The 24,184-nt window shown below is 27.4% G+C and overlaps 1 protein-coding gene across 4 annotated transcripts in view; it reads left to right on the forward strand.

Annotated features, from left to right (window-relative positions):
• LOC129987867 (uncharacterized) overlaps positions 1-24,184 on the forward strand; it is a 32,397-nt gene that overhangs the window by 4,840 nt on the left and 3,373 nt on the right. For 2 of the 4 annotated variants that reach the window (XM_056095839.1, XM_056095840.1), the window contains exons 2-13: positions 1,168-1,325; positions 1,675-1,777; positions 2,432-2,543; positions 3,822-3,874; positions 6,015-6,221; positions 8,646-8,735; positions 9,037-9,077; positions 10,326-10,476; positions 11,456-11,538; positions 13,762-13,783; positions 16,851-17,556; positions 20,724-20,803. In XM_056095839.1, the coding sequence (XP_055951814.1) occupies positions 1,727-1,777; positions 2,432-2,543; positions 3,822-3,874; positions 6,015-6,221; positions 8,646-8,735; positions 9,037-9,077; positions 10,326-10,476; positions 11,456-11,538; positions 13,762-13,783; positions 16,851-17,556; positions 20,724-20,803 (1,596 nt within the window). In that variant the 5' untranslated portion in view covers positions 1,168-1,325; positions 1,675-1,726. Of the gene's footprint in view, positions 1-1,167; positions 1,326-1,674; positions 1,778-2,431; positions 2,544-3,821; positions 3,875-6,014; positions 6,222-8,645; positions 8,736-9,036; positions 9,078-10,325; positions 10,477-11,455; positions 11,539-13,761; positions 13,784-16,850; positions 17,557-20,723; positions 20,804-24,184 lie in introns of those variants that run through there. The other 2 variants (XM_056095841.1, XM_056095842.1) reach the window with 2 other exon arrangements.

Consider the following 24,184-nt stretch of genomic DNA (forward strand, 5'->3'; position numbering starts at 1 on the left):
AAAAAAATCTACCCTTAGAAACGAAAAATTATAAATTGACAGAAATTAATGAAATCTGTATTTTACAATGTAAAGGCACTATAGATGTGTTTGTGTACTAGTTTGATGGATAAAAAACAAGTTTCTGCCATTTCAACTAATATAAAATATGAATTTTTTGAAGATGCATTAGAGAAAGAAGTTAAAAAACTGTTAGTTCTGTGCTCAATAGTTTTCACATGATACAATATACAACTTTTTTAAAAAAAATATTTATTGCTTATAGTTTATTTGGCAATTTTCAGATTAAACCAAGCTTAATTTTGTATAAGAGGCCAAGATGATTTCATTATAGTTTAATTGTTGGCAATTTATCACAGTTTGCTTCAGTTGGTTAAAATTTTGCGACTTATTGTGATGGTCATATATATGAATCGATACCCAATAAGCATAGGAGGTGCTATTTAGCTAATCAATACAGAAAGTATTTTTCTATTGCAAGTAAATCATAAGAATGGTTCTGATGTATATATTCTTTCCTTTTTGAAATCATTAATAATGCTTTTAATTATAATCAAAGCATTTAATTATAATGAGAGAGTTGTGGCAATGTGGATTTGCAAGATCTGTTTATGTCAAAACTGCTTTGTTGAAAATCGGTACGAAAGTAACTCGGGAAAAATATAACTATTCAAGAAATTTTTTTAAGAAATTTCAATTAATTATCATTTTATAAAAGTTGTAAATATAAATTGTAAAAAAAAAACAAAAAAAAAAACAGTACTTTAACTTAAAAATATTGAAAATATAATGTATTTTGAAAATAACTCTTGGATTTTTTTCACAAAAAGAATTGCAACAATTCGGTTCTATTTTATGTATTGTGAGTTTTAGCTACAAGTCTTTATTTGTTGGGTCCATAACTATTATTCTATGCTTTTAGTATTAAATGTTCCAACTAAGGAACTGTTCTATTCAATTATATATATATATATATATATATATATATATACATAAAACTGTCCATAAAATAAGATTATTTATAGTACTAGACTTTGTATATGTAAGAAAGACTCTTTTGTTTTCTGAATATGTCTTATTCACATAAGAGGTAGAGAAAATAAGTTGTCATGTAATCCTTTTAATACATTTAACATCTGAGTTAATCATATGTTTATAATTTCTTAGTTTCATCAGAGAGCTGAGGACTCCATCAACCATTTTTACAACAGGAGATTTAAATAATGATGCAATGATTGCTTCTACATTATAATACAGATACAAAGTGTTTCATAATTATACATAATAAAATGCAAGGTCTGTGATTTTGTCAGTTCTAATGGTCTGTAAGTATGCATAAAAATAAATTTGTATTTTGAAAGTGCATTTTTTTAAAAGTATCTTTTAAAATTATAATAAAAATTATTTATGCTCAAAAATCTGTGTACTTCATGAACTTCAAAGTAGATTAATTTATTTTTAAATTATTAATATAAAACAAAATATTAAAATGCATGTAAAAAATGCATTAATTTTTTAGAGAACTGTTTGCAACAATATAAATAGAATAATAATAATAATAAGAGTATGAATAAGAGTAAGTAATATCAAGCTGATTGAAAGTTGCTGATTGTTGGTTCTACGTTAAAATAAATTACATTTAAAAATGGTTTTAAGCATTTTCTTTTCTTTCAGGTGCTTCTTATGACAGCATCTTCCTGATGTTTGAGAAATTGTCATTGTAGAAATGCCAAAGGAATCTGAAGCATTTAACAAAATTGATAAAAACTCAGCAGAGGTATGTTAGCTAAAGGAAATTATTTTTGAATGAACAATTTATATACAAATAGTGCTTTGATCCATTTCAACAAGAATTATAGAAAATTATTCTACATAATTTAAGCACATCACATATTTTTGTAATTAATATTAAATTAAAAAATGAATTGTGTATCAAGAAATCATTTTTGATGATGCCAAATAGCATATATTACCAGAATAATATGTTTGCAAAATACTTTTTCTTGATTGAATAATACTTCACCTCTGAAAAATGTAGAGTTCTTGGAAAGTAAATAAATTCTATATTAAATGTAGAGTTTTTATTGGCAATAAATAGTCTGTTTTTAAAATTGTTTAAAACTTTTCTAATAATTAAGTTACTTTTAAATATAATAAGATCTTGCTCAAAGCTATTTTACTGAGTATAATTATACATTTCAAATCTTTTCCAAACTATCAATATGAATTGTCTCTGACTATAAAGCATCCAGTTTAGAAAAAGGAACGACTTGTAATCAAGATGAGGGATTGATATTTGGGAGATCCTGCTTTTGTTTATTATAAAATTTTGCATACAATGATTTTATCATTTAAATACTTTAATGGAGCATTAATTCTGAGATTAATTATGAATTTCAATTGAACAATGTATTTTGCTCTCTTTTCATAGATGGTCGTTTATTCCCAAAATACAGAAGTTGAAGAAGTACTGATATCTGATGATGATCTTAGTGAATGTGATCCAGAATCATACGAGTCAAAATTAAATGAGAAGCTTAGAGGTGATAATTTATAGATTTATTCTTTTTATAAGTTTATTACAGAACATCACTTAATATTATCTGATCTCATCCAGTATCTTATAAATAAATTTTTGTCAATTTAAATAAATGTATTGAAGCCAACTTGTCAAGAAATAGTCAATTCATATTTTTATTTTGTTTGTATTTTTTTAATAATTATCGTCTTTCTATTTTTGTTAGTATCTGATATTTTTTATAATTCTATGTAACTAATTTTATTTTTGCAGAATATTTATGTTTAATTCTAATTTTTTTCTCTATATTTTTGTTGACATCAAGAGTTTCATACTGGGACATTGTAAAGAATTATGTTATTAATCCCATATTTCTAACTGAATTTTGAAACTATTCTGATATCTATTAATTAAAAAATTGTATAGCTTAAGTAGAATATATTTATGTATTTATATAATTTGTTTCCATTTACAATCAGACTTCTATATAATAAAATTGTCAATTCATATTTTCTTCTATTTTAATGATTCTGGAAAAAAGTAATGTATAGAATTTTTGATGTATAGAAATTCTAGTATACAGAAATAGAAATAGATACTATAAAATTTTCATCTCTAAAAAGAAATTATACAGTGTAAATTTTTATGATTGAAGTTGAATTTAAAAGAGTTAAGGTATAAAAAGTGATTTTAAAACTATATAAATAACAAATTTTCAAATCTTTATGCTTGTTTTCAAGTTTTAATTATCTTTCTTTCCACATCTTTTATGAAGTTAAACTTCCATTTCATTATTTAAAGTTTTCATTTAAAAATCATACTTTCTATAAGAGAAGTAAAGCAAAACTAAATTTAAAGTAAAATTCTTGCTTTGGATTAGAAAAGCAAATCAGAAGAAAAAAAATTTAAAAATTACTTGTAATTTATTTGTACATGCTATATTTTTATTGCTATAAGAATAGTGAGTTTTTTTTTATCCTGATATAATTTATAATCTTTTTTTTTTTAAATGATCAATCTGTTGCTTTTTGATTACAATAAGTATACATATTTTATGCAAACATTTTGATTTACCAAAATTTTATATTGGGAATACAAGATTCTTAAAAAAGATTTGATCAATAGAGATTTTGATACATAGGGATTCCACTGTACTCGCATGTGCACATATACACTCAAACAAACACACACTCACACACACACACACATACTTCACCATTGTTTTGTTCGAAAAATAGCTTTTTTTTTTAACCTCTTTTTGTTTATAAATATCTTTGTTAATCTTTGTATTATGTTAATTTAGATTTGGGTCTGTATGAAGATGACATGACTATTCAACAAAAGGAAGAATTACTGGTATTTTTTTTTTTTTAATTTCTTATGAAAATAATCACAAATGATTCCTAAATGCTAAATTCCACCAATAATTCCTAAATAAAATGAATAATTCCTAAATTGACTGCATTTTTAACCATATTAAAATAGTGTTACTTCATAGTGTAGTTGAAAGTTTGCTGTATTTTCCATAATTAGCCTACAAGGTTGATATAAATGAATGCTTTTGTAATGACATAAGCGTGTTATACTTTTAAAAAAAAACACATAACTCAAACAAAACGCAACACTCGGAATTTTCTTTAGAAACATCTATTTAAATTCAAAATAAAAGCACAACCATTATTCTCCCTCCACCGCACAAGCTCTTCTAATCATATCATATATATATATATACATATATATATATATATATATATAAACAAAAACCCTCAACGGCGATGGCAAATCTCACCAATCGTGGCCAATAGCGACCAAACATCACAGCTTTTATTTTAAAAATTTATATTTACGAAACTGTTATACATAAAATAAATAGCGATACCTGAAAATAAAGAAAAACTTATCAAATTTTCATTTTAACATCACTTAATTGGTGGCAGTTATCTGAACATGTTAGAAATGTTATTATTTCTGCAATTACATGAGAATGGTATGAATTTTATCTTTCAATAAGGTAGATATCCATCTCAGTTGGGGTTTGGATGTTCCTTTCCTTTCTTAGTGAAGAGCTTTTATAATTTTAAGATGGATGTATAAATAATACTGATTTGCTCTTCATCAGATGGCTACCTTCATTGCTATAAACATTAGCTGAACTTAAAGAATGTATGAATGTTGCATTAAGTACAGTTGAAAACTTCAAAATGAGTTAATGAACTCAACTACAAATTAGATATTTATTGTATTACAAAAGTTTCACTCATCAAACATTTGTAACTAAAAAAAAAAAAAAAAAAAATTAAGGAAATGTTTTCTTTATTTTTCTGTATCACTGATTATATTATGTATAATGATTTTGAAAATATAAATGTTCTATATCCAGTCATTCCTTTATGCTAAATCTATATTTTTTTGTGTTGATGATTTCCACCAATAATTGAATAATAATTAATAAATGTCAGAATATTGATTTGTTAGAAATTATTTTTAAGTTAAATGCAATAATTGAATTCTTATTCACAATAAATTAGTGTTTTTAATCCTTTCTACCATTTTTTTGAACTCTTTAAATTTAATTGCTTTACAAAGTCGGTCTTTTTTTTTATTTCTGAATTTCTTATGTTTGTTACTGCTCAATTAAATTAACAACCAAGTAATATCAATTATGGCTTTTTTCTTTTCTTTTCTTTCTTTCTTTTCTTTTTTTAGGGGTGGGAAGGTTTGGTTGTAGAAGGATGGCATATTTGTATTGAGGAATTGAAACTCAAATCCCTCAGTTTTAAATATGTAAATTTGTTACCAATCATGCACATAAGGGATCTTTGAAGCAAGCTCTGAAAACTCAGTGCTTTTCATGAAATTAATAATAACATGAATTAGTGAATGTTCATAGTATTTTCCTTTCAATAAATATAAATGATAAGTATTAATTTTTTTTGTAAGCAAGCTTAAGATTGAAGTCTCACGAGAGCTGTGAATGTCCTTACATTTATCGCTTATTTTAACAAATTTACTCATGTCTTTTTTATGAAAATATGATATATAATGAAAATGCCACTGTTTATGTAATTGTAGCCTTATATGAGAAGTTTTTAATTTTTAAAACTTTTCTGTTTACATCAATATAAATGTATATAATTTATGTTAGAAAAATTGATTTAAAAAATCACATATGTTGTTGGAAATTACATGTTTAGTAAATAAATTATTTCAGTTATTGACAAAAATTAAATTAAATAAATCAAAAATATAGATTTTGAGTAACATATTTATATAATTAATAATAATTAATTTTAAAAATCCAAAGATAAAAGTAATGCTAATAACCATGCAAGGTTATTATAATTAAAAAAAAATTCATTCATATCTATTTTAAAACTCTAGATTAAAGATTAAATCATGACAAAGTAACCAAATATTTTGCTTTCTTTATTTGTATGTATTTTAAAAAATAAAGATTTCATGTTTTATGTATGATGTATGCACATATATTTTTCAGTCTGTTATTGTTGCCTCATGGGAAACTGCAGAGAAGGAGAAGACACGAAGAGAGTTTTTTCAGGACTATATGAATGCTTCTGATGCATTCTGTAATGATGAAATTGAATTTAGTTTCCAAGAATTACCAGAACTCTCCAATGATTCTTCTATAATGCCATCTGTTTCATCCTGTTTAGATGTTACATTGTCAGTTGATACATCTCATGTATGTATACAATATTATTATTAATCATTCTGAATTTTATCAATGAGAAAACTTATAAAATTTAGAAATGATGGTTATTAGTTTTAATTGAGCATTCTGAAACTTTTTACTTATGATCCTCTTTTTTAGGGCTGGAAAATATGATTGAATTTTCCATCTTTGTATTAAGGACTTTTTTTTTAAACCCAAATTTCAAAAAGTAGTTACAAAAAGAAGCATTATTGAATTATTAAATAAAAGCAAATGAAATTTTAAACAGTTGTTTAACATTCTACCTATTTAATAGAATGAATTATCATTAGATAATAGAATGAATTCTAACATTTTTAAGTTTATCAAAAAATATCTTGATTAATAATCCTTATAGAATATTCTGAAATATCTTGAAGTTAATTATATAAAATTTCTTTTGGCATTTTTTTGTCTTAATTTTTTCAATTAGGAATTCATTTCTTAAATTTAAAAAAAAATCATATTTATTTTAGTATTTATTAACTCTTTTTTAGTTTGCAAATCATGAAACAATCATTGAAATATTATGTTTTTTCAATCATTTTTAAATGCAATTTTTTATACTGCTGTATTATTTTCCTGTTGTAGCAGGACATCTGCTAATCTTTTGCACTTGATTTAAGTATTGTCAAAAATATTTCTCTGATTTTTGTGATGCTCATTTTGTGAATAAGCATTAAAAATGGTGAAAGAGAAGGAAGGACAGGAGTTTCAGTAATTGATGATGCAAAGTTGAGTTTATGTTGAATTAACATAATAAAAACAAAAGTTGGGCAGATTACAATATATATATATATTCTTTCACCTCTTTAGCAAATATGCGCATGGCAAAAGTGCTGTCATTGCAAAAGGCAACTGTCTTCTTTCTCTTGCTGTGGCAGTAAATATCATGATTAAAAAATTAATTAAAAGATTTTGTATTTAATACTAAAAATATATAATATATATTATTATAATCAATAACCGTTAAATTAACAAAAGATAATTGATACAAACTATTAAAATACGAGAAAAAATAAATATTTGCAATTTTTATTTTAAAATACTTCTTTATAAAATTTGCAATAATTAATGCTTCAAAGCCAAATAAAAAAATCTCAAAATGCAGATCAATGTAAAGACTGACATTACATAATTTATATTCATGGGTATTATCTCGATTATTATGTGGTTTTGAGCTAACTTGAAAGATTTTGGTAATTTATTTTACTATAAGTATTTTAATATTTTGTTAGGGTCATTAGAAAAATCTGTAAAATTGATCATTCGTGAATTTACATACCTCCTTACATAAACATAAATAGTCTTGTAGTCTTGAGAGCCCAAATGAAATTGAAACAGGGTGCATAGCATCATAAAAAGTACTTATACAGTGCTTAATTTTGAAAATTGTTCTTAAAAGGTGCTTTGGTAATGCTAAGTTTCTGCATCTATATCAATATTTTCAGAAATGTAGTTAATTTTAAGAAATATTATTAATTTTTGAAATATTTTATTGTTAATCTTAAACAAGTTGGCTTATTTTTTTGGTATTGTTAGTTCCCACCCCCTTTCATTTTTATGATCAATATTATTTTTTATTATATATTTGATTTTTACAATCAATATTATTTTTTTATTATCAATATTATTATTATAATTTTGTCAAACGAAAAAGGCATATTTGTTTTACAATAGGAGATGTCGTGTAAATATAGAAATAAATATTAAAATTTAAAGAATACACATTTAAAACTAAATATTTTTGAATAAAAACTATATATTATTATGAAATAGAAAACCTTCTTTCCTTAGAAAAAAAATGCAGATTTGTATATATGTACATGTGCAAAGGTGCTTATTTTTTTTAATTAAAGTGCTTCAAAATTGCCAATTTCCTTAATTTTTGCAGTAGTTTCTTGCTATGCAGGTGCGAGGAATAAAATCTTTGCTAGAACAACATCCTATCTCATTTGAGAGTATAAATTATAACAACCAGTTTTCTTTTTACACTAGCAAACACGTGTTTCTGTTTATACTTGTGGAAACTTAATGACACTTGCCCAATCCTAATTTGTCCTCAGAGAAATATTAATGTTTGGAATCAGACTTCTGAAGAAAACATGATTATTAATGCCATCTGATAGAAATAATTTCTTTCCAGAAACCCAGCACACTTGTATATCAATAGATCCTTTAAAGCATTTCTGTGGTAATTCTGCTTGAGGAGAATCCTACGCAAATGCATATATTCATCATTTCTCCAGAAACAATTAAACTTATAATGCAAATTGCAGGACATTGAGCCAGTTTGATTTATGATCAGCAGTGAATGTTTATATTTCTCTTCAAATATAAAACTGGTTAAAGCAAAAATTCAATAACTCATGTGTACTGTTTTCTGTAAAGAAATTATTTCATTTTTATTGATAGGTTTCTGGCTATTCAGGAGATTATGGGACAGATTCCACAAAAACTTTGGACGATTTTGATTCGTTAGTTGAAGCTTGTGGAGATGAAAGTGTGAGTTGAATGTTTTTTAAACAAATTATATTATTCTATGAAATGCATTACTTCAAAGTTATTGAATTTATATCTTTTGGCTTCGCAACTGAACACATTTGTGGAATTTTTAAGCTGACTATTCCAAAAAATTATTAGAATATATATTTTTTTAAATTCCCATTTCTAAATTTAATTATTTTTTGATATTTATTTTACTTTTTTTAAATTTGTCAGATTATATTTAATGTTATTTTTAAAGTCACAATCTTTATTGAAATTTTAATGGTTTCAGTCTTTAAACATATGATTTCTGTTTTAGGTATATGAAAAATCAAATGAGCTTGAATCGTATTCTTCCAGGTAGATATATTAAATGTTTTTGTAGGAAAGCATGCAGTGTTTAATTTAAAAAATTTATTCTTAATTTAATAAGCAAGTTGCATATAGTTAGTACGAAGTGGTATTAAAAAGTTTCAAGACTAGTTCTGTTTAATTCCAAGAGATAATAGTGTGGAACTTCACTCACAAAAACTATTGGTATTCATAAGTCAATAAACAACTGTTAAATGCAATAAATTTCTTAAGTATTATGAATTTGTTATATTATGCCAGCTCAATGAATCCCAGCTTAGCAACAAATTTGGCTACCATTTGATGAATTGACAACAAAAACTGAAAATCCCAGAAACAATAAGAATTTTAGTGATAGCTTCATTAGGATATGAGTTATGCTGATCTTTCTAGAACTTTCCTTGCTTTTTTTGTAGTTTCTGGCGGGGAAAAAAGTTGGGAGACCAAGTTGAAATCAGTCATTTATTTGAGTTAAGTGAATATTTGAGCGAGTTGTTTTATTATTTATTACTGATTTTCTGCTTGCATACTGCTATTGCTGTTTTTGTCTGCATTTCATTCACGTTCTGCTATTGTGAATTCCATCCTACATGTAGAATAAAGTGTCTTTATTTGTTATTGAGCCTATTGGATTCTTTTTACTGTACACACAAGACCTTTTTGGACTACTTTTCTGTAACACAATTGAGCCTTGGTGCTTGCGCCACTGGTGTTTTTATGATCCTGTATAAATAAAGAGTAAATATGGAAATATATATCAAGGCAAATCTACCACAGTGTGTTCTACACATTGTAGCAAGTTTATGGCAATGTTGCCTTTGTAAGGTGCTCAGTGTGATCGTATTCTTCAGAAATAAAAGGAATAAAATTTTATGTCAAATTCAGCAAATCTACCACAGTAATGTTATACACAATGTAACAAGTTTTATGGTAATGTTGCCAAGAATTGTATAAAGTGTTTTGAGTGATCATATACTTCAGGAGTAGAAGAACAATGTTGGGAGAAGACAAAAGGTCTAACTAATTATTGAAGGTGTTTGTCATAATTCAAGGAGTGGGCTTCTAGAACATAAGCCAGAAGTAACAAGAAGATTGTATTGCAATTCAAGAAGATGCTTTTAAAAGTGACAGTTTGTTTTCATTGTTTATTGACATGTGGCTAGTCTTGAAACTTTTTAATGCCTCCCTCTCGCCTTATGTTTTAATATTATGCATCCAAGAGAATTCATTTTTCTCATTATCTATATTCTATCTTAGGGAAGTAAAATCCAGAGGTCGAGGATCTCGTAGAGGTAGATCTAGAAGAGGTAGAAGCAGTGCAAGACAGTCAGTGGGAGTGACTTGTGTTGTTAACCCAAGTACTAATGGAAAGAAATATAATGAATTTGGAGAGTTTACAAACAAATTGGCAAGGAATTTTCTTGCTTTTTAATTTAACTTAAGTTTGTGCTTTAATATACAAACTGCTATCATCTATTTTATCATGAGAAAATCGATCAGTATTTCATACTATAACCGTTCATTCAAAGTAAGATTTTCTTTGAGGTCTTTATGAATGATCAGGTCACAAGTTTTTATATATTTGCTTCAAATTTTTTTATTGAATGATTAATTTTGCTATAAATTATGTAAAATAATGTGTTTATAAATTTTGTTAAAAAATACTGTAGCAGATGATTTTAAGTCACACTTTGATGTTTCATATAATGTTTTATTTTTCACTTTAATGAAAATTTGGTATTCTAAAATGTTACATTTAAAAATCAATTTTCTTTTTCTTATTTTGGGTTTCAACAACTGAGAAAGTTCTGAATTCATTTTATTTGCATCAGCTATCCAGTTACAGAAGCTTAGAAGTTTTCCTACTTAAAATATTTATCCAATTCATTTATTTCAATTAATTGTGCTGTCCTTGGTATTTTTTTCGTTGAGTTTTCCTTAGTATTTTGAGAAGGTATAAGCTGTTATGTATTATTAAATTTATTCTGGAAAATGAGTAATTGCACCCATTTTAATTTTAATATGTTCAGAATTTTCTCCCTCCATTTTGAAATTATATAGTTGGAAATCAAAATTATTTGCTTGCCATTTATGAGTCTGCTGATAGAAATGGTCTATTATTTTTGTTATGAATGCAATATGAGCCTCTTAAGGATTGATTATATCCATTTATTTTGCTTCCATTCAATATTTTTGTTGATTATTGACTATTTTGTGATATAATTAAGCTTTAAATAAGGGGGGGAAGGAAATTAGGATTTATGTTAAAATATTTTTTAATTTTAAAATTATGAGAGATATTTTATATTTTTAACATGATTTATTTTGTGTGTATGTGTATGTTTTGATTTTTTGTACGTATTTTTTATTGATATTAAACATTTCAGTCTGAAAAAGAGGCTTTGGAAAAAAGTATGTCAATGTGGAAACCTTGTCTTTCGCCCAAAGATACTCCACTGATATCTTCCAAGTAAGATTTTCAAACATAATTAATGAATTATTCCACATTTGCATAAAATATTACATTATTAGTAAATTTGCACAATTAATACTAAAATTAATTATTTTTACTTTTAATCAAATTTTCGTGTATTGATTATTTAGTTTGTCATAAGACTTTATCATCAAATGTTTTAATTAGATTTTACATTTGCTGCTGATCTTTTTAAAATACAAATATTTAGAATTTGTTTCATTTTTTTAAAAACATAAATAAATATCAAAGAAAATGTTATCAAACTCATTTCTAAGTTGTATTGAACTTATATATTTTTTTGTCTTTTATTAACATATGAATAGCTTATCATACCTTTCAATAACTTATGTATTTGTAATTAAAAAGTCATATTGGAAGTAAAGAGACATTTTGAAGGAAACGCCCTATAACCAAATGCAAAACTCTTTTTGTTGGAAAATCAGTCATGCCACTTGAAATTGATAGCAATTGATTTTAAGTACTTAAATGGCAAATGATCAAATCCATGGCTAATTTCAATCAGATGCAAGGCACATGTCTTCAGTGATGCTTTCAAAATAAAAAGAGTTTGGGAAGTGCAGTCATAAGTTTTATTATCTCATACAGCATTTCCTCTTTAAAAAATAAAGGATTGTTAGCTCATCATTTGGCCAGCAGTGAAAAATCAGTTTAAAACAAATAATATAGCTATTTGATTTTTAGAGGCACTGATAAGATTCATTTATTTTAATAATACAAATAATTAATTTAATTATAAAATAATTCATCCTTGAAAGATTTCTAAAAGGCTTGTTAACTAAAAGAATAACATAAGAAAAAGTTGGCCTTCTGTCAAAAAAGTTTTCATATAATTTACATGAAAATTGAAAATTCCACCCACTGTCAAAGATCTGTAAATTTTTTGTTCTAAAAAATTATTGTTCACGGAATATTTATTCTATATTTTACTCATATCCGAGAATTTCAAGTTTAAAAAAGATACTGGATTCATATCATCACTGTACTCGTGTCTATAGATTCAGATGTACACACATCTGAATCTACAAACATGAATCTCTACTGATAATAAAAGCAAACTTGTCTTTTTGCATTCTACAGGACAGATCATTAAACCTAGGGCTAACAAATTTCGCATGGATATATTTAAGAAATTGGGAATAAGATCTATGAATTATTCTTTGTTGGAAACCTAATTGGAATTTTAATTAAAAACTGAACAACATTGACATGTTTTGTGGACATTTTGACTAATTCCAGAAATATTTGAAATATTCTCATGCAAAATTATTCTTTTTCACCTTGTTGTGCAATTTTAATGCACATTCAAAATATTTTTATTTAAAACCTATATCAGTACATTTCAATATTGAAATAAAATTTGAACTTTTTTTTTACCTACTTAATTTTATGCTTTTCTTCCAAGTTTGAAAACTTAAGATCATATCATAATAATTTTTTTTTCATCCATTTTTCTGTGCAAAATCCTCTAAGGTCTTCAGCATATTAAAAATGTTTTTAGTAAGCTCAGAATTTACAGATTTTTAATTTCTTTTATTAGCATACTTTAATCCAACTTGTATATTGCTGGATATAAAATGTAGTGTACCTTTTAATACTATTTAATAGTGTACTATTAATTGTATCTTTTAATAGTAACTTATTAATGACTCATAATTTCCCTGAAAATTTTCAGTATTTTCAAAGTGGCTGATAAAAAAAAATTCTGTATTGGCTATGATCAACAATATCATAGTCACAGCATCTGTTATTAATATCAAATTAATCTACAAAACTATTGTATTAAATGATAAGCTAATTTGGGGGGCATTGATTTCCTTAGTTTCCATTTTTCAAAGTATATTATATGTATTTTTTATTGTTGTTATTAATGAATGAGTGGTTATTAAAATACTTCCAGATGCTATTTTTTAGGATCTAGCTTCAATCTACTTAGTTTTTAAGTTTGAAAAAATCAGCATTGAGTAATCTTGGTATGGTTATTAGTCCGTATGTTGTTAAAAGAAATCTTGTTCTAGATCTTCTTATATCATTATAATTAAACCATGCATGTGTAATGTAAAATCATTCAAAAGTATGCCATCATTTTAAATATTTTCTTTTCAAGAAATTTACTCTTAAATTAGATATGATATAGCTATATATTATTTATTATTATTCCTTGTTTTATTATATTTAACTATCTTTATCTGTTTTCAGGAAGCCTTGGCTAAATGCAACAGTAAGTGACTTTTATTTTATCTGTTGCCAATATCTATACTTTATTCAAAATTTGTCTGTGTAATTTCTAATATCTAAATTCTTGATTTTGCTATCATTTGTGGCCTTCTTGCAGTATTTGGTGACTTTTTTTTTTTTTTTTACTTTCTTTTATCTCTGTCTTATATTACTAACAAGCTTTATTAAATTATAAAACCAAAATTCACTTTCTTGTGCTTATCTTAAACTTTAGTGCAAATAATTTTTTTTTTCAAATTCTTTTTTAGACTAGACGAGAATTAATGTGTATACTGAGGTAGAGTGAAAAAAAAAAAAATCTTTCATGTATATAATTCTTCTTGCTCTCGTGTTTTTTGCAAGCTAATCAACAGAAAGACGAAGAAAACAAATTATAACTTGAATATTCAATTCACGCAAAATTTTGTTAAAAAAGTATGTGTGTGTGTGTATTGTGTGTGGGGGGGGTCACCTTTAACCCAAAGTTATATTATTTAAGCTTGTTGATTTTTAATTGCCTCTAGGTACTCCATTTTAGTTGCTTGATGATAGAATATTTATATTTAAAAATCAATGCTAATTTTTTCATTTTCTCATTAGGGCTAAAATGTTTGAATTTTTTGAAAAAGTGTTTTATTGTTATATGGAAATACACAATATTTAATGAATGAAGATTCTAGAACAAGATATAAACCGGTGTTTAGTAATGAAGAGAATATATTTTAATGGTAGAAAAAATAATGCTATTTTTCAAGATAGAATATAAACTAAAGTATATAAGGAATGAGGAGAAATGAGTTCATTAGAGTGAGTGATGATTCTTATTAGTGATATGTTACTCCCCCTGCACCAGTGAGTGGAACCTATGGAGAGATAGCCTAGTACAAATGAAATGCTTGATTATTATTCAGTATCTATTGCAGTGATTATTTGCTTGTTTCCTTTCCAACTTAATACTACTCAAAAATGTATGTGAATACTTGGGCAGAAAGGTGATGGCACTAGCATCAATCTGTGGAAAGTTTAGTTAATAGTTTTCTGATTGCGAGAAAATATTTATTATGAATTTTGAAACAATTGAGTTAAATGATATTGATTTTAATAAACAGCAACCATAGCTTTTTGAATATTTTCAAAATAATGCAGACAGTATAGAATGTTAGAAATCTCATTGCATGATATCCTGATTCTCATCAGTCATTTCCAGTGTTGACATGCGCAAAAAGGGTCTGATGGTTGTTTATATCTAAAACCTCAGATGATGAAGTCAAGACGTTTGTAAACTATGTTGTGCTGATATATTTTCTTCTTTAGTCTAACATTAAGAAATGTCAGTGTGTGAAATAAGTTCTTTAAATGTATTTAGATGGTTGTTCAAACAATAAGGCATTCTTTAAATGACATTAAAAATAGCACTGATCCTGTGATTGAATAAAATCTGATTTCCGGCAATCAGAGAACATATTGACTATAATAGTAGAGGAAAGATAACATATATGAGAGTTAAGTTACCCAAGGATACTAAAGACAAGAACCCAAGATCTGAATTATGTAAGAACTTTCCAAACTTTCTCAAAAATGTTTTGGTATGATACACTACACTGAGTTGATAGATTAAATAAAATGTAAACTGTCACCCCTTTAAAGATGGGAAATTTCACAAAAGAGGCTGTTTTGTTATTTCTGCAAGAATCTGCTAGAATTTAATTAAATTTTTTTCCATGTTATAACTTAATTGCTAAAAGATAGGTCAAATTATCCTGGAATCTTGGGGGGGAAAATGCAGAGAAGAAAACAGAGGAATATATTAGATCAACTTTAATTTCAAAATGCATAATATCAAAATTTAAAAACAATAATAATAAATGGAATTTAAAATAAAACCTTTGATAAAATAAATGGGATTTAGCACATCCTCATTGATCAATGATTGTATAAGATATAAATGGAATTCAAAATAGCAGCTTAAAATATTGTAAAATTCATAGAATATTTTTTCTATTTCTTTTTTAATATTATTGATTTATAGAAATGGTAATTGGATTGATGAGGGATTGCAATTCATTATTGAAATTTAACATGTCAGAAAAATATGACTGTTATATTTTATAAATAGCCTATTAGTCTTAAGAATTTTACTGATTGAAAAATTGCTTTCATATACAGTAACATTAGCATCATCAAAATGAAAGAAAACATGAACTTATGAAAGATATAATGTAGCTTGTGAAGATTTGCTATTTCTGTTTATGTTCTCCAGTTTCGTGCTTTTCATGTAATATTATAAAATTAGTTATTTAAAATACATCAATGCCCACCACATGTATCAACCAATATAATTTACTATTAAACCATGTTTGATATCATAATTTTATTAACAGCCATAAATTTGTCTCTTTTTTTTATGTATTAAGCTAATAGAGGTGTTATTTGTTATGATAATGCAGAAAAAGTTTAAAAACAAACATTGAATTGGATAATTTATGAAAATTGATCATTTTAAGGATAATTTCAATGCATTAAAGACTATTGTGCCGAACTGTTAACAACTTATCTTTTGTATGCTTTCAAAGTCTAAAACAATTCATTACAGTACAAAGAAAACTGTAACCGACTTTATCAGTGTGGAAATATAGACAATATAGAATATGACCATTACAGAAATAAAGATCATATATTAATTACCAGTGAATATTACCACTATAGAAATATAGACCATATACTGCTGTAGAAACTGACCTTAGATATGATCTAAATCATATTTCTATTTACTTAAGGTTATAGAAAATGGTTTGTGAAATTAACTACTTATGTTTTATTCTTATACATTTATTTTTAAATATCAGTGTTAATTATTAATGTTTAAAAATAAATTTTGTACAAATAATCAGTTTCTTTTAAATACATAAGAATCATTTTATGACTGTCTACTTAGTTGTAATGATATGCATCTTAACTTTCTCTATACAGATGATTTTACAATTTAAAAATTGTATTGAACTATAAGCACAAATTAATTTTCAATGTTTTGAAATAATTTCAAGAATTAATTATTTTATTTATTGTTTTAGAATGTACCAGGGACTTGTTCAGAAGAGGAATATTCAAATAAAGCTCTTAGTTTAATCAAAGAATTTGATTTTGTTAGAAAAGAAAGCCAAGAACTGTGGAAATTAGATTTATCATTAGATAAACCGTATCACCTATCACGGCGAGTCCATTTTTCAAAGAAATCTGGCAAGCCTGACAAATATGACATAATGGTTGGTGTAAAAGAAGTAAAATCTAATGATTTAATAGATGCTGCTGTCACTAAAAGTGAACCGTTCTCTAGAACGTCAGGAGGAGCATTTCATTATGCGAAATCACACCGTGATAAGGCTTATCCAACACAAAATAATTATGAAGCAATGACTACACGTTCTGGTACTAGATATGGTCTTAACTCTTCAAGTGCGAGTCAGAAATCTGAACTAGCCACACTCAAACTTGACAGTTTTAAAGACTCGGAAGATGCATCTTTTTTTAAAGAAGAAAGCCCCTTGCAATGTTTGAATTCTCCATCTGATTTGTTTAATGAAGTAGAAGTCATCTTAGATGAAAAATTACCACACTTCAATCACCTTAAACCTGGACTTCCTGATGATGCTGTGTCTTTTGTTAGTGATACTTTTGCCAAAGCTAACGGATTGGACAAACATCCTGAAAATTCAAGAACATCTAGTTCGAAGCCTATAAGTCACTCTATTAGTGCAGCATTTCAACAGCTGAATCATGGTGAGTGTAGTGTTTTAAATGGTTGGGATCAAAATTATATACATTTTTAAGAGTATACTTCCAAACTTGTTTGTAATTAATTGATATGTAATGTCTAAGGCAATTAGGCATTATGTAGGGCATTTATCAGACTAGTCTATTAAATGCCCTACAATTAGTAACTTTCATATAAATGATTATCCATAAATCAAGCAAATAGCTTCCTTTAATGAAACAAATTGTCAGAACAGAATTCAAGTTAAATAACATGATAATCAAGGTGATAGCCCTCTGTTTTTATCAGCTGAGCAGTTGATTTACTGATATTATTAAGGTAGTATCTACATATTTAGTAATTATCACTGATTGAAAATCATTGCTGCTTCTAATGTTATTCACATACATGTATCGGATGGTTTGATTAATGACATATTATAGACTTGATATTATTCATGTTACACAAGAAACTCGCATTGAACATTTGTGATGCTTACAATCAAAACTTCAATGTATGATCTTTTAAAATATTAATATTTCAATTAAATATAGCGAGTCTCTGTTTTAGAATATTTATTTTGATTAGTTTTATATTTAGAATATTTATTTTGATTCATCCTTTAATAATGATGTAGTGATAATCTATGTCAGCAAATTTTTGAAATGAAAGAGAAGATTTTAGATCATTGTAACAATATTTTTTATTATTATTTGAGAGTTAGAATAAACTTTTTCAAGTAAAGGAAATACAAAGTAATATTTTTATAAATGGTAATTTATTTTTGGCCCAATCGAAAAAATGTGCACAAAAAGTTGGTATCAATGGTTTTAATCTTTAATTGGAAATGCTCTTGTATTTCTCATAAGAAAGTTTTTATTTGTCAAGTTGGCTACTCATTATTTTAAATTTCAGATATTATTTTATATTAATATCAATTAATAAGTGGCTCTGTTAGTTATAATGAAACTTAGATTGATGAACGAATACCAATATCCTAAATAAAAGTTGTCAGCTCTGATTGTGACCCTGTAGCTAATTTTTAAAATGTTGGAGATATATTCTTCCAATTTGAAAAACTATTAAATAATTATATTTAAAAAAATAATTAATAATTATATTTTATGTTCTTTGAGTCAATCAATGTAATTGATTGGCAAATAGATTATGGCAATCAAGATTATGATGTCTTCATTTTATATATTTACCAGTCCTTTTAGTCATATTTAATAAATTATTCTTGATGCCCTAACATTTTAAACAAAAAAACAAAAACTTTTATTCTCCTGCAATTAATCAATGACCGCTTTAGAAGGGGGATGCTAATGATTAGGGGGTTAACTGTAGGGTGGTCATTGAATGATTTAAAATATCTAATATGATATTTAAAGCTCCGTAATTCAAACATCGAAAGAAGAAAGAATCATTGTCATCGAACCAAAAAACATCGCCATTTTAAATGCCAAGAAATGGAAAAAATTTGTTTTAATGTCAGTGCCTAAAAATACTTTATTAACCTGTCAAATATGCACAGAGTCTTTTAGACCCCATCTTTTTTCTTTTTTTCAAAAATTCTATGATTTTTATAAAAACTCCTACACCTTCTTGGGGAAGCTAGACGATTAAGATTAGAATATCAAAAATAAATGCAATAATGTATTTCATTTTTTTTACTGAAGAGTTGGAGTTAAATTGACCCTGGCGTATGCTAGTGTTTTATTCTTTTAATATTGTAGCTGTGAGAAAGTAAGAACCTGAACACCAGAGATTAAAAAATATTCTAACAAGTGTTCTTATTGATAATAAAAATGATGACAGTTCACATTTGTCTGATATTGATGAAATTTTGGAAAGTAATGATGATACAGAATTGTAATAAAACACAGATTCTAAATGCTCTAGAAATTATGATGGAAAGTCTTTACCTATTTGTAAAAAAAAAAAAAAAAAAAAAAAAAAAAAAAAATCTTTTATGAAATGCATTTCCTTATAATATGAATAGATTGCCATGATGTTCTTGTTTAAAATGAATTTTATTCTAAATGAGAAATCATAAAAGGGGTTTGTGTGTGTGTGTATATATATAAAAATAAAAGGCAAAAATTATGAATTTTCAAAGTCTATGTTTAAGTTTCATTTTTCAGAATATTTCTAATTTGACCTCTGCCTCGTATTCAATATTTTGATATAGAAAAAAATTATTTACCTTAAAAAGTAATAGATTTTATATGAATGGAAAGAAAATGAATACAGAAAAGGTGTAGAAAAAAGGGGCTAAGTAAAAGGGGCTTTCTTTATAAAAATTGCTTTCATCTCTTAAATAAAACATGTGCATGAAAAAAATACTCGTATACTCTGACCATATTTTATTTTTATACAAATAGCCAATAGGATAAAGAATAAGTGCTTGACAGTTGAGGTCAAAATTACCCCTTGCATGTATTAATGTTAAAACAATTTATGCACAGGCTGAAGGGTTAAATATAGCTAAGGAGACCTTGTGAAATGTGTAGAAATTTAGACTGTAATTTTTTCAGAAGTAGACTTATTGATTCCAGTAACATAATTATTTGCATCATATAAGGAATTTTTTATTTGGAAGGTTAAGCCTGACTCTAATGGTTTAGATATTAAATATGACAGCACATTTATCTAGTATACTAACACCAAAGGAAATGTTTTTTTGTTTTACCATTAAGTATCAGGCAATGAAATTAAATTGGAACTATAATATATTTTATTTTATAAAATGTCATTTTTTTAACTTTCTGCTGAAACACAATGCATGGAACCGACCTTAGCAATTTGAAGTTTTAAGAGAGTTAATTATAAAACAAATAAAATTCTTATTATATAATAGTATCAATTAAAAAATTGAACCATAGTTTGCTTTCATTTCTACATCAGAGGTGTACATGATCATAAATAGTTCGTGATTGCAAATGTTAGTAAATTATAATGTTTTCCCTGTATTTTATAGTTACAAGTTTGTGATAATTCTTTTTGTGATAACATTATTGATTTGCATAATGATATTTGGTTTTTATCAATGCAAAATAATTACAAACAAATATTATAATTAAATTATTATAAGCAAAATAATAATTAAATTTATAATTGAATTGATACTTTTAGTTAGTTATAATGCTTTTCAGAGAAATGATTTCGTGAGCAAATTTTGTTTTAATTACAGATAAATCATCGTCATATGTAGGTAGTGATTCATCAGACACATCATCTGTTATAGATGTTGAAACTATTGGAGATGATGAGGTAAGTTTTTAATATTATGTTATTGATTTAAAATAAATATATTTAACAGCTTGACAGAGCTGATTTGCTTGATTTTTATTTAACAGAGTTGACAGCTTGTATGTAAGAATACGCAATGACTAACAATCTGTAATCTTTCTTTGAATGTAAAAAAACTACATGTCAATAAACACATATGACATTTAAAAATGGATGTTATATTTTCATTTAATATAAATGCAGATACCCATGTTAAAAAGTCTTTATATATTATGCTTTTTTTAAAACATAGTTTCATTATTTAGACAAGGAAATGCAGTGTTCAAGGGGTTTTCAAATGAAAAGGCACGAAACGACACTGTGGGTATAAAGGAAGACTTTATTCAAAGTATACACCATAGGCACAACGATATCTTTGTTTAACGAGCCGAAGAATTCCTGGTTCCCAGAACTCCTTTGGCCGTGATGAGACCCAGTCCTTCACAGCGTCCCTGCGTTCGCCGTCCGATTGAAGCGCTTCCCTTTCAGATGTTTTTTCAGGAAAATTGCAGGGCGACATATCTGGGCTGTAAAGCGGATGGTCGTGCTGCTACCCTTTTGAACTTGGCCAGTTTCGCGTGTGTGACCCTGGTGACGTGTGGATGGAGTTCCTGTGCGTTATCGTGGAGCAGAACCACTCCCTCCGTGAATAGACCCGGTCTTTTGTTCTTGATGGACCTGCGTAGTCTTCGGAGTGTCTCACAGTACACGTCGGAGTTAATGGTTCTTCTTCGCTCGAGGAATTCAACAAATAGCGGACCTTGGACGTCGAAAAAGACGATGAGCAACACCTTAACTGTTGACGTCACAGCTTTGAACTTTTTAGGGGGAGGTGACGACCTATGCTTCCACTGCATGCTGTCTTGCTTTGTCTCTGACCCGTAGTGATGGCGACAGCTCTCATTACCTGTGAGGAAAGTGGGGTCTTCATGATACCAAAACAGATGTTGAAGTGCTAGCCCCATACGCAGTTCCTTGTGCTGGTGGGTCATGTGCTTCGAAACTAACTGCGCGCACACTTTCCGACAACTCAACCTGTCGTGAATAAGTGAATACTTGTCCACACTGTTCCAACGCTGACATCTATCTTTATCAATAGCATTCGCAATGTGATACGCCGATCACTTCTCACTAGGGAGTCCACCTTGTCGATGAGATCGGCTGTGATGACTTTGTTTTCCTAGCCTGGTCTTGGATCATCAACAAAACTATCACGGCCTGCATGAAAACGGAGACTCCATTTTCTCACGAACTTGTCTGACACACAGTCTTCCTCGTATACGGTGACCATTCCGGCGATGAATAGCGGCCGTTTTAACATCTTCCGCTGTCAGAAATCGGATAACACCGCGCTGCTCCTCAATCGTCGAATTTTGCGATCTGAACGCCATCATGTCTTCACATGCACTGTCACGTCAATTGGACGAAGCATTTTATAAGAGCCTCTGTTGTCTCCTGCGCATGCTCCGATCTACGCCGGAAACTCCAATCGCATTCCAAGATGTCTCGCTACGTTCTGCCATAGCGGCATAAGCAAATATACTAACGGTTACGTTGTTACGACGTTTCTTACCTTTTCATTTGAACATCCCTTGTATTTAAATATTTCATCCATATTATATTCTTAGATAGCTAAATTACCTTATACATGTGATAAATTTGAATGGAGATTGAATTAGCATATCTTTATATCTGTGATAGTGGTTTGATGTAGATGACATTATACATCAATTTAGAATGTTGCAATTTAAAGGTAATACATACACACACAATTTCCCCCTCCCCTCTCAGATTATTTTTTCCTGGCTAGAGGAAATCTTAAAATATGAAGTTTCATTAAAATATCAATAAGATATTTTGGCAATTAAAAACTTTCTTTTTATATAAAAGGCATCTAATTTTTAAGCTATTGCAGCTGTTTGCAGTTAGAAGAATGGCAATAATAATAATATTTTATGTTGTTTGAGTTAATAAATTGTACGTCAACCCATTCCTATTTTTCAGAGTTAGCAAATTCTTCTGACTCACTCAAACCTCCTCTGCTACTAAAACTGATTGATTAATGGAGCTTTGCATACCATTGCTTTAAGCCATTTTAGTTGCTACCTCAAAGGAAATCTGTCGTTCAACGTAAGGTGCTTTGATAATGTAAACATCAATTCACAACTGGATCAGTTTTGGTCACATAAGAGTGGAATAGTTTTGTTTAAAATATTAGTGTGCCAAGAATATGTAACCAAATATGATTATTAAGCCCAGAGAACTATATAAAAGTTAAGAATTTGCTGTTTTCGGCAGTACATTTATTGATTCCAGTTATGTAAAATATAATTATTTACAACATTTAAAGCTTTTTCTTCTTCTAGTAGTATATAGCTTGTTTCTGATAGTTTATTGAAATTAATTATTGAGCCGTAAGTAGAATAGAATGAGAATTTTGAAAAAGTAAAATATACTAAGACCCTTCCTCCTCAATACATGTTAGCCTTTTTTTTAAATTTGGGATATTTATAATTATTTTTTTTCTTCTGTTTCTTAAATTATCAAAGTATCATATTTGAAGAGTAATTAAACAAGATTCCAGATACACATTTGGTTTCTACTTTATATCCAGAGTGCAATTTTACAATTTCATTTGTGTATATCATTTGTGAATTGTGTATATTTCTTTAAAGAATTCATATGGTTGAAATAACTTGATATATTTGTCACATTTCAAAAAAAACTTATATTTGATGTTCATTTTTTTTTTCATTGAAACGTTTACATTGAAGTTTTAAAATTTGCTTTTGTTCAGTTCTAGTCTCTTTTCGTGATCAGCTGCTTAGCTGAAAATATTGATTGTATTTAATTTCAATTAAATCTATTATACATAAAAGTGTTTCATGATTCTGTCAACAAAGTACAGGGTGGTTATAATTAAGCTTCCCCTATAAACAGCATCATACAACGCAAATAGGTGAATGGATTGCAATGAAATTTGGTATGTAGACTATACACAAGATGCGCTCACGAAATTTCGAAAAAGATTTTTTAGCTCCAAAATGTTCATCTGGGGGGCGCCTTTTCTGGATAAACATTAATTTTAACACAATAAACGACCAAATGAAACAATATTAACATTTATTGAGTAGTCTCTGACTACCTTGCCATCGAACCACATTAAGTTAAGAAAAAAATAACAGTACACTGTTTGGGGGGGGGGGGACTAGTTCAGTTTTCAGAAACAAGAGCAGATTAGGACGAAATTGCACAAGAGGAGGAGTTGTTAATCGTGTTCAGGATGATGTAGGGAAAACGGTTCCATGTGACCACCTTCATTCACCTGCAAAATTTCAAATCAATGGACGGTGTGTTCAACAG

The sequence above is a fragment of the Argiope bruennichi genome, chromosome 10, assembly GCF_947563725.1.
Source record: "Argiope bruennichi chromosome 10, qqArgBrue1.1, whole genome shotgun sequence".
Taxonomy (NCBI): domain Eukaryota; kingdom Metazoa; phylum Arthropoda; class Arachnida; order Araneae; family Araneidae; genus Argiope; species Argiope bruennichi.